A 14005-nucleotide genomic window follows, 5' to 3' on the forward strand; every position below is an offset into this window, starting at 1 on the left:
CATTTTGTGTACTGCTAGACTAATTACTTGGCTGGAATGTGGTTTTGTATGTACTACAAGTATTTTCCTCTCAATAAACCAATTATTATCATTCTGATATTAAATGTATCGGGATGATGCAGACAGAGAGAATGGCAACCAATATCTTGAGCAACAAAACCTTTATTCATTGCATTCCTATGTCTTTGCGCCCAAAAGTAGTTACTCAAGCAACTGGATATGATTTTGAAAACGTCAAACGTCTGTGACGTTTTCAAAATCATATCCAGTTGCTTGAGTAACTACTTTTTGGAGTATCGTATTGCCTGGATGTCTAACCTTCATTGACGTATCCTATGTCTTTGCTTCAAGTAAAACAATAAAAGACTGGTTTCCACACATTGCTGTCTGTTTGGTTCTTATGATCAGAATTGTAATATTTTAGCTACATTGAGGTCTCATGCAGGAATTTCCCTACCATCCCATATTCTGTCAGTTGCTGTAAATGATGGTGAGAATGTATTTGCCCTTACAAATATTAAGGGATGGTATAAAGATAAATAGCCTGCTATGGACTGAACAATAGTCTGACATTGAAAACCTCATATTGCACAAAATCATGTACTTTAACATAGTTTTATTCATCTACATATACTTTTGGTCCTTTCAATACACAGATATCACTTCTCAGATGTCTGAAATCTCTGATTTCTTGAAACAGTTGTAGCCACCAAGTTACAGTGTTATAGGTAAATTCTTCTTCACTGCTACTCTGTGAAGGTTCTGCAAGCAACCCTTCCCAGCACGCATCAGGTGCTCCAGGTTCTCCTGAACAGCAGAAGGACAGGGCTTCTCTTCCTCCAAAATCTGAAAACAAAATCAATAAGATATGTTGCCACACCTCATTATGAGCCAATTACAAAAAATTATATCAATGTGTGTTAAGTGGATACTGGGATTTTGTTCTTGCATAACTGGTAAAGTTACTCAGCTGCTTATATTTACATGCCACTCAGACATCTTCCTCAGAGCTTCTGACTAGAGTTCTGCTTCTCGCCACTACTGGTATACATGTATGTAGCCAAGCTAAGGTCCTTGGTTAATTCTCCGGGCCTGATGAAATTATTTTGGATGTGTGTTAACTGTTTCTATAGTATACGGTCTGCACATATTGAATGTATGAACAGCAGAACTCACCCTACTGATGGAATCCTGAATGAAGGTGATTTTTCTCCACAGGTTCAGAATGACGTTCCTCGTGACTCTTCTGGAGGTGCTGCTCACCAGGACTGCTGTATACTCCCCTGCCAGGTGCATCTGATAAACAACAACACAACAGATTTATTTATTTATTATTCATTAAGTTGCATCAATGTTTTTTTCAATGGATTCCATCAGAAAAAAGTTTGGACTCAGAAGCCACATGAAGTCATACACCCCATGAATGAGGATGCTGACAGTCATCTTCCATTGCCAAGGAATTCTTTAAGGACTACCAATAAGCAGGATCAGAACATTTGAGGCTGTTCAATGACTCCCCCTAGTACAATACTACAGTACTGCAGTTACAGGTTGATCATGCTTCACCTGTGAGCAGAACAGACACTTTCCATTTGAATCCAGGTAACCAGGTACTAGTACAAATGTATTAAGGAGTAAGTGGATTACAGTAGCAGCATGTTGCCTTGATGTTGGTACAGACAAACCCAACATGGCGCCTGTGACATCTTGTAAAAATCATGTATAGTTCAGTTCCTTATCCTTATACTTCACATACAATGTATATCAACATTCCAGTCAGAGTTCCTTTTTTTTTTACATGAATGGCAATGTCCTTTACCTGCAAGACCATGTCAGCAGCACCCTCTGTCAGGTCCATGTATGATAACAGGAGGTTGTCTGAGGTGTGTCTGTCCTTCCCTTCCATCAGTCTATAGAAGAGCTGGACATCTGTGCAGAGTACCTGTGACACAACACAAAATAACTCAATAAAATAACTATAGAAAGTCATTTTAGAAATCCAACAATTAGACCTGTCACTCAGTGTCATTTTGTAAACTGTTCCAAACATTTGGACAACTTTTATAACAATTGTACAGCAATTTTTTTACAGATCCTTATGTTCTTCACTTATGATTCTACCAGAGAAAATCATATAACCTGGTAGTGTTTACCATTTTTCTAGCCAGTCTGTGGGCTTGTTTGTACGCCTGTGTCATCCTTGTCGGCCTTCGGGCCCTCCTATGCTCCAGGGAAGCCTTGTACCATTTCTGCTGGTAGACTGACATGTTCTTGACTTGCCGGCTGTCGATCTCTATTTCCTGGAAAGCAACCATAAAATAAATCACAAACTGATCTAAACAAAATCATATCGTTTTTCTTACTTCTAAACAGATTCTTTTATCAGCCATACCAGTATGATAATTTTTCAGGAAATTTTTATGCATTATCTGCGAACTATATGGTTACAACTGACATCCCTTTCACATAACATACCTCTAGTGCGTATGGCTTCTTAGGGCAGGAGAAAGTTCCATTTTTGTAGTGAGACTGGTACTCCTGTCCACATTTCCAACAGAAACTGGTGCCACAGATGCAGCTCATGTGAGGACAGCCTCCGTTCTTTTCCATAGGATGGAGACAAGATGGGCACTTCTTGGTCATTGCTGTGTATGTCGCTTCCTCAAGACTCAAGGGGTTTCCTTTTGAAAAGAAAAAGAGAGATGCATTTTTCAATGACTTCCTGTGTACAAAACACAGCGGGTTAAGTACCTGTTGTGGGTATAGGTTGCACTCAGCCAGATGAATGGGCTTTAAGCTTCCTGTCCCGTATTTTTGTTTCTTTTTGTTTCCTGGTTTTAGGATCCTGTCTTGTCTACAAATTTTTTAACATTCTCCCATTACAAAGTATGTCAACATTTTCCATGTTTTGAAGCTTTGTGCATATTACATTTGTCTTTTCTTCCATCAAGTCAGCACTGACTTTCTTGAATACTAGTATCCATGATTTAGACTTACTAGTACATCAATCTGTATGAATGTATTGATTTGAAACTCAATATATACTAACATCATTTCACATTTTCCTCTACCATTTTTTAATACTATACTATACTGCACTGTTTTTTTGGAACTGGAACAGTTGTACGATATCATGGCAATGTTCTAGCTGCCATGATATGAAGCTATCACAGACAGGATATGAAGACTTACTGTGTTGTATCTCCTGCAGGTGTTCCTGTGCCTGCTGACAGGTAGCAGGCCAGTGTGGCTCCGCCCCACACGAGGTGCACCACATGGACCCACACTCACATCTCACCGGTACAGGGTCAGCAACCTCACCTGGACACAACACACATTCTCCATTAGGCCAGGCAAATATCATTCCCTGTTTAACACTGTCTGAACATGGCAAACCTTATGCAAGATTGTTTACAGTTACTAATTATCAAGTGTGGCCTAAGGGCTATAGAAATTGAGATGGGCACTACCCTACATGTACCAAAAGGTGTGGATATTATTTTCTAAACTGAACTTACTAAATATGCTACTAACAGGTACATGAAGTTGAAACACAATAATATCATTATTGTTGTTTGTTGAGTTAGAATAGGGGAAAAATCAGTGCACAAATAGATGCCATCCAGTTTGCGTGTCCCCAACAGGAGCCAGCGCCTGTGGAACCATTCAAGTTCAGGTGGTGACAGGCACTGCGGCTGGGACCTGTCCCACACCGGGGCAGTTCCTGCCGGGGTCAGGCTGGGTAAGAGGGTGTTTGTGCAGGTGTTGACAGCTGCGGGGGCGTGAGGTGCCTCAGGTGGGCTGCCAGCTGCTCGCGGCTGGAACTGCGCCAGGTGTGATAGGCGGGACACGAGTCTCACTTCCTGTATCACGTCTAGGACATGTGTGCGTTATCTTTTTAAACAGCCTTGTGAGCAGCTTGTGTGTATCTCTGATTGAATATCCAGATGTCTAAGGGCAAGCAGTGTTTGTAGGTTTGACGATAGTGGATTTTTCAAGTTGGAAAACAAATGCGTGTCTTTCCATTGTAACTAATCAATAAGCAAAAGTAGTAACTTATATACATATATTTCATTCTTATACTATCTGGTTAGGCAGAAGAAAGATCAAGGTTAATGTTGAATCAAAAGGAACTGCATGCATAAAATCTCTGCTTACCAGTGAATGTGACAGAGACCACTCTTCCACACTTGGAATCCCTGCACCAATGAAGACTGTTGTCAGAATCCACCGCCACGTTACGGACCCTTCTCTGGTACTGATGGTACAGTCTCCCGGGCAACAGTAACATCAGGGTGGTGTCATCCACGACCTCCGAACACTCGCACTCCTACAAACACGAGCAACGTAAGCAAAGCTTCCTCCACTTCCTAACGGTGGCAAACTTTGGGCCGTGATCGGCTTGTAAAATTAAGTGGTTGCGGCATTTCAAGGCGACAACACTCAAAACCGACCTAAACAAAATCTTACAGCTGCTCATACAGTAAATCTTCAAAGTTTATAAGCCGACCACACATGCTGAGGAAATCATACTGTAACTAGACAAATTATTACTTGTGTTGAAAGTAGCAGGATGGAGGAGATAGAACACTAAAAACTCTATTTACTTACAAAGTTTATTTACAATTTTCTTCATCAAATGGGTGGTCCTTTCAGTTTCAACAAATTGATTTTAAAGGAGCCCTTGAATACAATTAACCACTGACAAAAGAATTACAGAATGTCAGAAGAGGCCAAAATGTAAATAAATCATCATCAGTTTACAGTCTCAAAGTCATTAGTACTTCCAGTCAAAACACAAGTCTAGCCTTGAAAAATACAAAGGCCAACAGGTGGACAAAGGGGTGTGCACATCAAATGGAGCAGCCAGTTTGACTTCGCGACAAAGACTTCGCGACTTTGCAAATTAGATGCTCTTAACCTCTTTAAGCTGTTACGACTACATTTGCATCTGAAGGTACTTACAGGGCAAGTGATGTCTGTCGACCCTTGCCTCACTTTGGTTGCCACATGGTTCTCCCAGCATTCCCTGCAGAACCAGTGTAGGCAGCCCTGTAGAGCAAAGGCTGATGGGATATCTCCAGCATCGATGTCAGACCAGCAGATCCCACAGGTGGTTGGGTGCTTTGCATTCTGGGAGGTGTCTTCCTGCTCCTTTTCTTTCTGCTTCTTGAATAAAATGGCATAAAAGGTTGTAGTTGTCTTTCCTATTTCATTATTCACAACATTGCAAGAAATAGATTCTTTAAAAAGGATTACATTATGATATGGTAATTGGAAATATTATCTGTCTTTTTTGTTTGTACGGGACATGAATGTTCCTTTTATCGATATGTAAGAAAGGAGGCAACAACAAAGATATCATAACTGACAACATTTACCTTGCTGGACACTACTGCCTCAGAGGGTAGCATTGATCTGGTCTGGACTTTGCAGATTTTGGAGATGACTTTAAGTGAGTGGCTATTCCGCTTCTTGTGTGCTTCCTTTACCTTCTGATTTGACCTGCAATACAACATTTTCCACAAATGAATGTAGGAACATAATAGTGAGAAGTTAGAACTGTAAATTTGAAGTTTTTTCTTGGCTTAGGAAGGATTTTACATTATACACTGACCTGTTGCTCAGCTGGCCAGACAGGAAGCTTGCGGTTTGGCTGACGACATCCGCAACAGTCATGGCGACTCTGCCTTCCCATGATTCCCCCCAACTGTCACAGTCTACACTGTCTTCTTCACCAGTTACAAGACTGAGTCTGGGGGAAGAAAAATCCATGGTTCAATACTAAGTTTTCTACTTTGTATTTTCAGACTACCTAGTTTCAGCTCAATACCATCCCATAAAAAAACACAACTTAGTATAAATCATCATGAAAAATAGCCTTATGGCTTTCTTAAGCTTGTTATATTTTGTGCAACTAAGAAAAAATGACTTTATTCACCTGGTATTGCAGCATTCTTGAGTCTGTCCATTTTCATCCACAATGCTGATTTCTTCCCCAACTTCGAACAGTAGTTGAGCACTTGATGTGTTCATGTTTCCTCCCTCTCTCACTTGACTCCTGACAAGATCGTACAAGTCCAGCCTAAATACCCTGGGAACACACTGGCTCTCCTGGTATCCCACCTCGGTCAAGGCTTCAAGTTCATCTGGCTTCAGACTTTCTGTGGTTAGGAACACTTGAACTGTTGGCTTCTCTTCATAAACTTCGAGAACCTCTACTGTATCATCTTTGTGATGAAAATCTGTCGTGGCATCATTCTCTTCAGCAGTGTCACTGTCTTCTGTGTCAGAAGTTGTCGGGGAACATACGATTGCACTTCCTTTTGGGTGAATGGATCCAGCAGAAGAGGAAGCAATGTTGGGAACACAGCATCCTTTCCCAAAGACACTGTCCACACGCTGATGCTTCCTCTTAGCAGTGCCTGTTGTATCAAGCAAATCAGCCAACACTTCTCCAGTCGTAGGCAGCTCTGGCCGTGCTTCATACAACTGCTCGGTTTCGCTTTCTGCTCGATCGTCTTCAGAGTCATCTGTACCTTCGAAGAACGTACCAACCTTGTGAAACTCTGCCCTGCTGTAGCCGCCATGCCAGTAACCAGACTTCTTGTCTCGCTGATGCTTGGTTTTCTTCAAAGTCTTTGTACGGGGAGTCTCTTCTGTAAAACAATAAGTGACATCATGGTTTAAACTTAACTTGCTAGTCCATTACATTACTTCATGTGAATTACTTAGAAATTAATCAAATGTTACACAGCTGAAACTGTCTGTATACAAAAAGTTTAGTCTCCTTCTACGTTTTTCTTGTTTTTATGGATATTTGATTATGAATTAGTACAAATACAGTAAAAGCAAAACTGCTTACGTTTGCCTGAGCAGTGATATTGGTTACACTGCTTTTCGCTGTACCAAGGGTAGACATCGGCATTTCTGGGGTAGCAGAACTCGTATTTCAGGATGGGAAGGTCGTCTATAGGGTCATGCTCTTCCTCTTCCTCCTCTAGAGGTGCTCTCATTCTCCTCCTCTTTTCCTGCTTTTTGGGCTTTGCGTTTCTGATCAGATCAGTCGCATAGGCATGTTGACGCTTGCTCTTCTTCTGTGGGATCGCCCTCTTGCTGTCAGTGACAGATACAACGTCAGCTCTGCTCCTTCCCACGCCTGATACTGCAGTCACCAGCTCTCGCTCCACCACCTGGACTCTGTAGTCAGACTCTGCATGCCTCTCCAAATCCGACACGCTCTCTTTCAGACAGGTGGGGAGCTCCCATCTCTTGCGCTTGTTCATCGAGTAGAAAACTTCATTGGGACCCCTCTGCCATTGCCTCCTCCTTCCATGGAAAGTAGACAGAGCGCCTTGAGAGATTCCCCCGTCGTCTGCAAAATCAGAAAAGTCATCAAGCATATCCTGGCCCTCCTCTCTTATAAGGGTAGCAGGTCCAGACAGGCGCACATAGATGCCGAATTCTGCACGGTAATTCTTGTTCTTCTTGCGCGCCACACAGCCCATGCGGAGGGTGTTGCCGGTGTGGCGGCCATGTTTTCCCTTCTTGTTCACCATGATGACGGTACTAGGTGATGCCTGGATAATACAACAGCAATGCCGTCAATGGAGAGCTTTAAACCATGACAAAACATACAACAAACATGCACTCAATGCTAGTGTTTGACAATCAGACATTTTATTTCATAAATCAAATATTGAATGAATGAATAAATAAATGAACTTTTATATGTTGCAACTTTTTTGGCAGGATTCCTTACACAATTTTTATGGAATACCGGTAGCTCCAATATAAATTGACCGAAGAAGGTAGGAGAAGGTAGAAAAAAATAGACTAAAATTTCAATGCTATTGACACCAACTTACATCAGAAAAATTGCCTATAATGATGATGAAACATTGTGCAACTATTCAGGACTTAGTTAGGTAGGTTAGATTAACATTGTCTGTATTAATGAAAAACAGTAACTGTTCTGATAATGCCGTCTGTAGAAATTATTTTGATAAATTCAAAAGTTGGTAACCTTGTATTTACAATTAAATGATGATTACTCTCATTTTATGGTTCCTGTTTCCTTCTATTCAAAGCCTGTATTGATGACCTAACAAACGCTCCAAAACTCTCCACTACATATGGTTGAGGGGCGTGTCATGGTATCATTTTCTACACAACGTGTTACATGTGCCTTTCCAAAAAGAAATTTTTCTCAACCTACCTTTCTTTCGTCTGTCGATGCCACAGTCCGGCTGTAGAGGTTTCTCTTTGCCGCTGCCACCTCCACCAGCGGTCGCGTTTCTCGCTTTCCCCGGGTTCTCCGCAGGACGATTTATATATCTGTCATTCATTGCGGGGAGTTGTGCAACCCTCATCATCAAACAAAACATGCTCAGACAATAGAGTTATTTTGGGCCGGGTGACGTAGCCTTGATATGGCTACGAGGCAATGAAAGCAGTGAGCGTAAAGCACCACAAGTATGCTGGTTATTGGAGATACTCACAAATTTAGAAAATATTGAGAACGTGCGAGCAGAAATTGTCAGAATTTACCACATTTTCTGGATTCTAAACCTGTGTTTACATCATATGTAGGTTACTTCCGGTTTGTGGATAGGTCAGAGGTCACACAATAGTTTTGACCAATAAGAGACGAGTCCTGTCGTGACGTCACTGGCGGGAAAATCAGCATGATCTGCTCGTCCCAAGCAGATGTTTGGGAGGTTCTGGTTGTCACTACGAAAGCGGTGATGCTTATATAATGTGATTGGACAAAGGTAAGTGTTTGATTCAAGTAAGTTTGATGACAGTATAACTCAAAGACACAATCTAATTCTTTGTGTGTGTGTGGGGGGGGTATTTTGTCATACTCTGACCTGCCATTTAGCTATGTGAAGTTTTTGAAGTCCACCTTATTAACTTTCCTCTTGATCATTTCCACACATCACAGTTGGGTGTTGAACTTGTGACTTCTAGTTGAGATCAAGATCAAAGGGCTCATGGTTTCCACATGACCTGCCTTGGACTTGACCCGACTGGATTAGTCCAATCTATTTAGGAAATTCATCTTCTGTCATCTGTCACATGCTGGGCCATGGGCTGAGGGACTTGAATGATTCATGCTATACAGGAATTTCACAGCATATTTGTTAACATACTTGTGCATGGAAATTAAGAAGACATTTCAATGCCACAACAACTGACAGGGCTGTTCTAGGCAATGAACAAAAAAAGTTAAAGTGTGTGTGGGGGGAGGAAGGGATATTAAATAGACAAGTAAAACCAAGTGTCTATATCTCCTATACATCACAAAATTGTGTAGTAAAGGTGTTCTTCAGTAGCCTTGATACCATCCTGGTTAGTTTACAGCTGCTCAGATAGTCATTACCTACCAATAGCCACTATCAGAGTGGGCGTATGTAAACTAACCAGGATGGTAACCAGGGTAGTCCTGGTAGAACTGTTTTTAAGAAGTCCCCTCCCTTTCCATAGTTAATGCACAAGCCCTCAGGAGGGCACAAAGTACTTTCCTAGATGCAATGGTAGACTGAGCAATGAAGAAACAAGACACCTGATAGGTTAATTGATAACAGACCTCCACCACATGGCCCAGTGGCGTGGCCTGTAACAGGCTGACTGCTGTCTACCTGCAGCGTGCTTCATGTTTGGGCTCCTGTGGTGTTTTGCTGGCTCACTAAAAGGCTGGAGCTGCGCAGGTGTTGTCACACACACAGCAGCCGTTTACATGTAAAACAGCACCTGTTGACAGTCGTGTTGTTGGCAAACAAAGGTCTGGTCAGAAACACCCGCGCCAATTCAGGTATTTGCTGAAAGTCAGGAATCAGGTACCCCTAAGTGTAAGACATCCAGGCTGGCTGCCTCGAATTTTCCACTAAAATCTTTAGACTTGTAAAAAATTGTGAGTTTTGCCACTTTGCAGTTTTCAAAAGAAACTGCTTGAGAAGTAGTATTTTTCATTTTATCTGGAACAGGTTGCACAAACGATTTTCATCAAATCACAGTGGTATTCTTACCCTTGCAAAGTTATCTTCAGAAAGACTACCGATTAGAGGTGAATACAATAAATTAAGTTCCATATGCTCAAGAAAAGAGACACCTAGTGTTCTGCACCAGTATTACACCCTTCAGATCCCCAGCCTGGTAGATGGATGGAGCAGACTGCTGTTGCCAGTGGCTGAAAGCCTGTGTGTGTGCAGATAGCGCAAGGTGTGCAGCTGGATTCCTGTAACTGTCTGTAAAGGAAGGAGCGGGGCTCCTGGTTCAGGAACTTTTGCCTGGAAGACACGTGAAAACAGAATATTCAACAGGAACTCCCGGAAAATGGAACTGTGATAAAATCAGGTGACAATTGTGTCTTCCAGTATGACATGTTCAAAGGATGAAAATAGCCCCAGTAATGGTCAACCCAGATTCCTGAATTTTCCTTGCTGAAGGCACATGAGGACATTCGCAATGATTTTGCACTAAGATGGGGAGGGGGGATTTCTTTGTAAGCTCATGAATCGATTCATGTACACATCATAAACTCCTCTACAATCCTCACTACAGTGGTGTGCACATAGAGGTGCCAAATTTTCTTCAATTTGTTTGTTGGACTGCTTGATTGCATCAATATACCGTAGCAGGAAATGATAGACCTGTGCACATGACAAATTAAGATGTGGTAAAATTGGAAGAAAAATTCTGAAAATTGCTTCTAATTTTAGCATGTTTTGTTGTGGCAAATTTGTTCTGGTTTGTCAAAATTTATTCTAGTCAATATAATTGTGGACAGTCACGTTTTTGTCATTTTTTTGTTTTGCCAACGAATGACCACCACCAAGTTTAAGACACATTTTAGGCCAGATACCTTTTTTTAGTGGCCCTAGTGGACTGATGGACACAAGAAATCCATTAAAAATTACTTAACAACACAGATATAAACTTCCTGCCAGAAAGTGTACATAAATGTGCCCATGCGTCAGTAGAACCAAGTGATGAAAACCCACTGAAACTTGATCACCACTTCCACAGCTGGTTTACTTCTACTTGACAATGTGACAAGTAAAAAAAAAACTCTTTCAAACTTTCAAAAATTATTTCTACCCATTGTTACTAACAATCACTTCAGTTGCTCTTTGCTTCTTTTCTTAAAAACAGAAAACAGAGGAACAGATTTCAAGACGAAAAAAAAAAACTATGGTCTTCGACATGTACATAATGTACCATATGGATATAGCATTCTATGTACATGTATGTAGCAATGGACATTGCTAGCTTATCGATATTTTATACAATACGTCATTATCGGATATACCCTTTTAACACTTAATCTTTTAACACTAAAATGTTACAATTGTTAATGTGAATTTACATGTAATTTACAACACAATTCAGGCTGTTTCAGCCTGCAATGTTGTTTTGATGAATAAAGTTCTAGCTAGTTGGCATATAACAATACAATATAACATTACATGTAGCAATCTTCTGAGTCTTTTAGTCTTTCAGTTTCATCAAAGAGGCTCAATCATCAGATTTTTGTCTTGGAGCAATTTGTGGAAGACCACCCCTTTAAGAACACCTCAGAGAAATTGTGACTTGAAATGAAATGAAATGGAAAATTTTTTTTGAGGATCATGAGCTGAAAAGTAAAATCAGAGAGCTTTGCCTCCGATGAAAAAGTCCAAACCAATGTAACAGTGGCTGTTGTATGTCCACAGGAGTTGGACGTAGTTGGTGTCACATATATGTGACATAGATCCTCTAGTATTGACAGAAATTTCAGTCAAGGCACAGAAAGCTTTCACTGGAGCAAACACTTATCAAATCTATGGGGCTGAAAAATATTTAAGTTATTTCCAGTCAATTTTACAGCATATTTGGGGGTGGAAGGTTAACACACAAACATACTCCCACACTTGAACAAATCAAACCTCCCTGTAAATGGGGGTCAAAATTGCCTCAACACCTTTGACAAATATAACTGTGTTGGTAATTAAATCCAGCGGAAAAGGAAAACAACTCACTGCACTATCGACAGTAATACTGTATGTGGTACATGGTAGAATTTCTTAGGACATTGAACACTGGACATTCATATTGTGCACGTGGGAAGAAAAATGCTGTACAGCTTATGCAACTAAAGCAGATTTTTGGAAGTTTCACTAGTATTAATATTTATAATTCAAGTGCATCTCTGTTATAGTTTCAGCAAGATGGTCTTTACACAATAGTTTCAAACATCATATTAACATGTATGTTCACTTCTTTCTTTGTACACACTGTTGGGAAGATGTGATATAACGGCACTTGAGAGAGAGGACGTTTACGGGCGGTTATCGTTGCCCAATGCCAGACCCCTGGGGCCCCAGACGGCTGGGTGAGACTGGGGTTTCCTATCGTCTGGGTGGCAAGGCAAACGGCACCATGGCAACTGACATGTTCCACCTGCCGCTGGTGGAGTCGCTCCGCTCAACCCTTTGTTTAGAATACATGTAAGATCAGCGGTTACCATGGGACTGGCTCACTGGTATAGCTTCCTGCCAGGGTGTGTGAGGAAGTCTTGGCTTGTAAGAAGACCCTGTAAGAAGACTATGTACTGTACATTCATTTATTTCTGTTGGACTTTTGATTTTGTAATAGGATGTTTTTCGCAGTGCATACGCGTAGTTGAAACAATTCAGTGGTACACCCGGTAGTAAAAATACAATGAAAATGTGAGTTTGCACTGCTATGATTTCACAGTGGAGAGGTCACAGGGAAAACTGTGAAAATAAACCGTGAACATTTCAAGATTTGCAATGTCAGTTACAAGTACCTTTTCAGTGAAACGTACACAATTATCATCATCATAATTAGATCGATCACAACTTAAATTGAACAAAAATCTATCGTTGAGCTGTAGTTCAAGTAGTAAAAGTCCAAGCTGTTCAGATATACCCATGAGTTCAAAGCCTGTTTTTTTCTCTAAGATTTCTCATTTCTTTTATCTTCTTACACAAGCTTCCAGCAATAAAGACCCTTGCCACATATAATTGTTTCTCATCTGGCTAAATCAATTCAAACACATGGTTTCAGACAGTAACTAATTACAACATTCATAAAAGCCAATCTTGGGAAATTGTAGATGATTCGTTATTAGGGCTCCAGTGTATATACATGTAGATTAAATTGTCAGAAATGTTATAGCAGTGCTGTTCAATCCAAGTTGTTCAATGCTGCATTTGTCTCATTTTTAAAAGACCTCATCAGGAATTTCACAGTAGGTATTTCTTTTTAGTGTACTTCCATCCAATTGAGAAATCTGACATTTTTTCTGCCTATAACTGGTCGCAATTTTGAATACTAGTACTCAACTTTGCCAAAGTGAGTGCAAATATCCGTGTACAATAAAAGCAACAGGTACCAGCATGGCTGTATTTACTGAATCCATCCTCCAATCTGGTCTTAAAGTGAACTTGAACTTTCAAACTGGATGATTTAAAAAAAAAAAAAAAAACTGCAACAACAGTTATTCCAGATCGGACTAAAGAACCGAATACTTCCAAAAGGATGGGCACGCATGCAGGAGGAATAAATTAAGTTGACACCTCTGCACACTCCAGGTCTTGACCTGAAACAATGCGCTGCATTAGAACGTCCTGTGGAAAGATTTATTAGCCCAAGGGTCACACCTGTGGTGCCGACTGTAATTGCCGAAGAGCCCAGAAAATTCTGGCGGATTCGAGGGTACACCTGTGCCTGGAACAGGGGTGTGATTATGCCGGGCGGTTTCTGTTTGAATCAACCCAAATTAATTGGACACCGACGTCCCTTTCAATCTTTTCTTCCTTTATCTTCTCAGAAAATAACAGGGTGCGTTATTTCCTCCTTAACGTAGAAGTGTGTCGCTGATAGAGGGAGGTGATTTTCGGCCGCAAGAGCGACACAGGTTACGTAAATATTGCATTCGTCACTCCGCAAATCGTGTAGGAAAAGTTGGAAAACACTTGCAAAGTATGTGCTTGTA

The 14005-nt window shown here is 40.9% G+C and overlaps 1 protein-coding gene across 2 annotated transcripts; it reads right to left on the reverse strand.

The window, feature by feature from the left end:
* Window positions 1–288: 288 nt before the first annotated feature.
* LOC109470113 lies at window positions 289–8589 on the reverse strand. Of its 2 annotated transcripts, none has more exons than XM_019768906.1 (13): window positions 8219–8589; window positions 6866–7580; window positions 5942–6659; window positions 5618–5755; window positions 5382–5505; window positions 4966–5166; window positions 4159–4330; window positions 3193–3321; window positions 2476–2681; window positions 2154–2300; window positions 1820–1942; window positions 1177–1296; window positions 289–846 (listed from the first exon to the last, which is right to left on the reverse strand). In XM_019768906.1, exons 2-13 carry the CDS (start codon window positions 7557–7559, stop codon window positions 715–717), a joined length of 2904 nt encoding a protein of 967 aa, XP_019624465.1. In that variant the 5' UTR covers window positions 7560–7580; window positions 8219–8589; the 3' UTR covers window positions 289–714. The 2 variants fall into 2 exon arrangements, with proteins under 2 accessions (XP_019624465.1, XP_019624458.1); XM_019768899.1 differs by having other exon boundaries at window positions 4966–5169.
* Window positions 8590–14005: the final 5416 nt, after the last annotated feature.

This window comes from Branchiostoma belcheri, unplaced genomic scaffold (genome assembly GCF_001625305.1).
Source record: "Branchiostoma belcheri isolate BF01 breed outbred unplaced genomic scaffold, Haploidv18h27 scaffold10, whole genome shotgun sequence".
Taxonomy (NCBI): Eukaryota; Metazoa; Chordata; class Leptocardii; order Amphioxiformes; family Branchiostomatidae; genus Branchiostoma; species Branchiostoma belcheri.

Excerpts from the sequence above, each read along its gene's own strand:
- LOC109470113 (XM_019768899.1), bottom strand. The coding sequence starts at position 7,559 with ATGGTGAACAAGAAGGGAAAACATGGCCGCCACACCGGCAACACCCTC. Across the intron at positions 6,660-6,865 it reads ATATCACTGCTCAGGCAAAC|AAGAGACTCCCCGTACAAAG; the intron begins GTAAGCAGTTTT and ends ATTGTTTTACAG. Across the intron at positions 1,943-2,153 it reads ACAGACTGGCTAGAAAAATG|GTACTCTGCACAGATGTCCA; the intron begins GTAAACACTACC and ends GTTGTGTCACAG.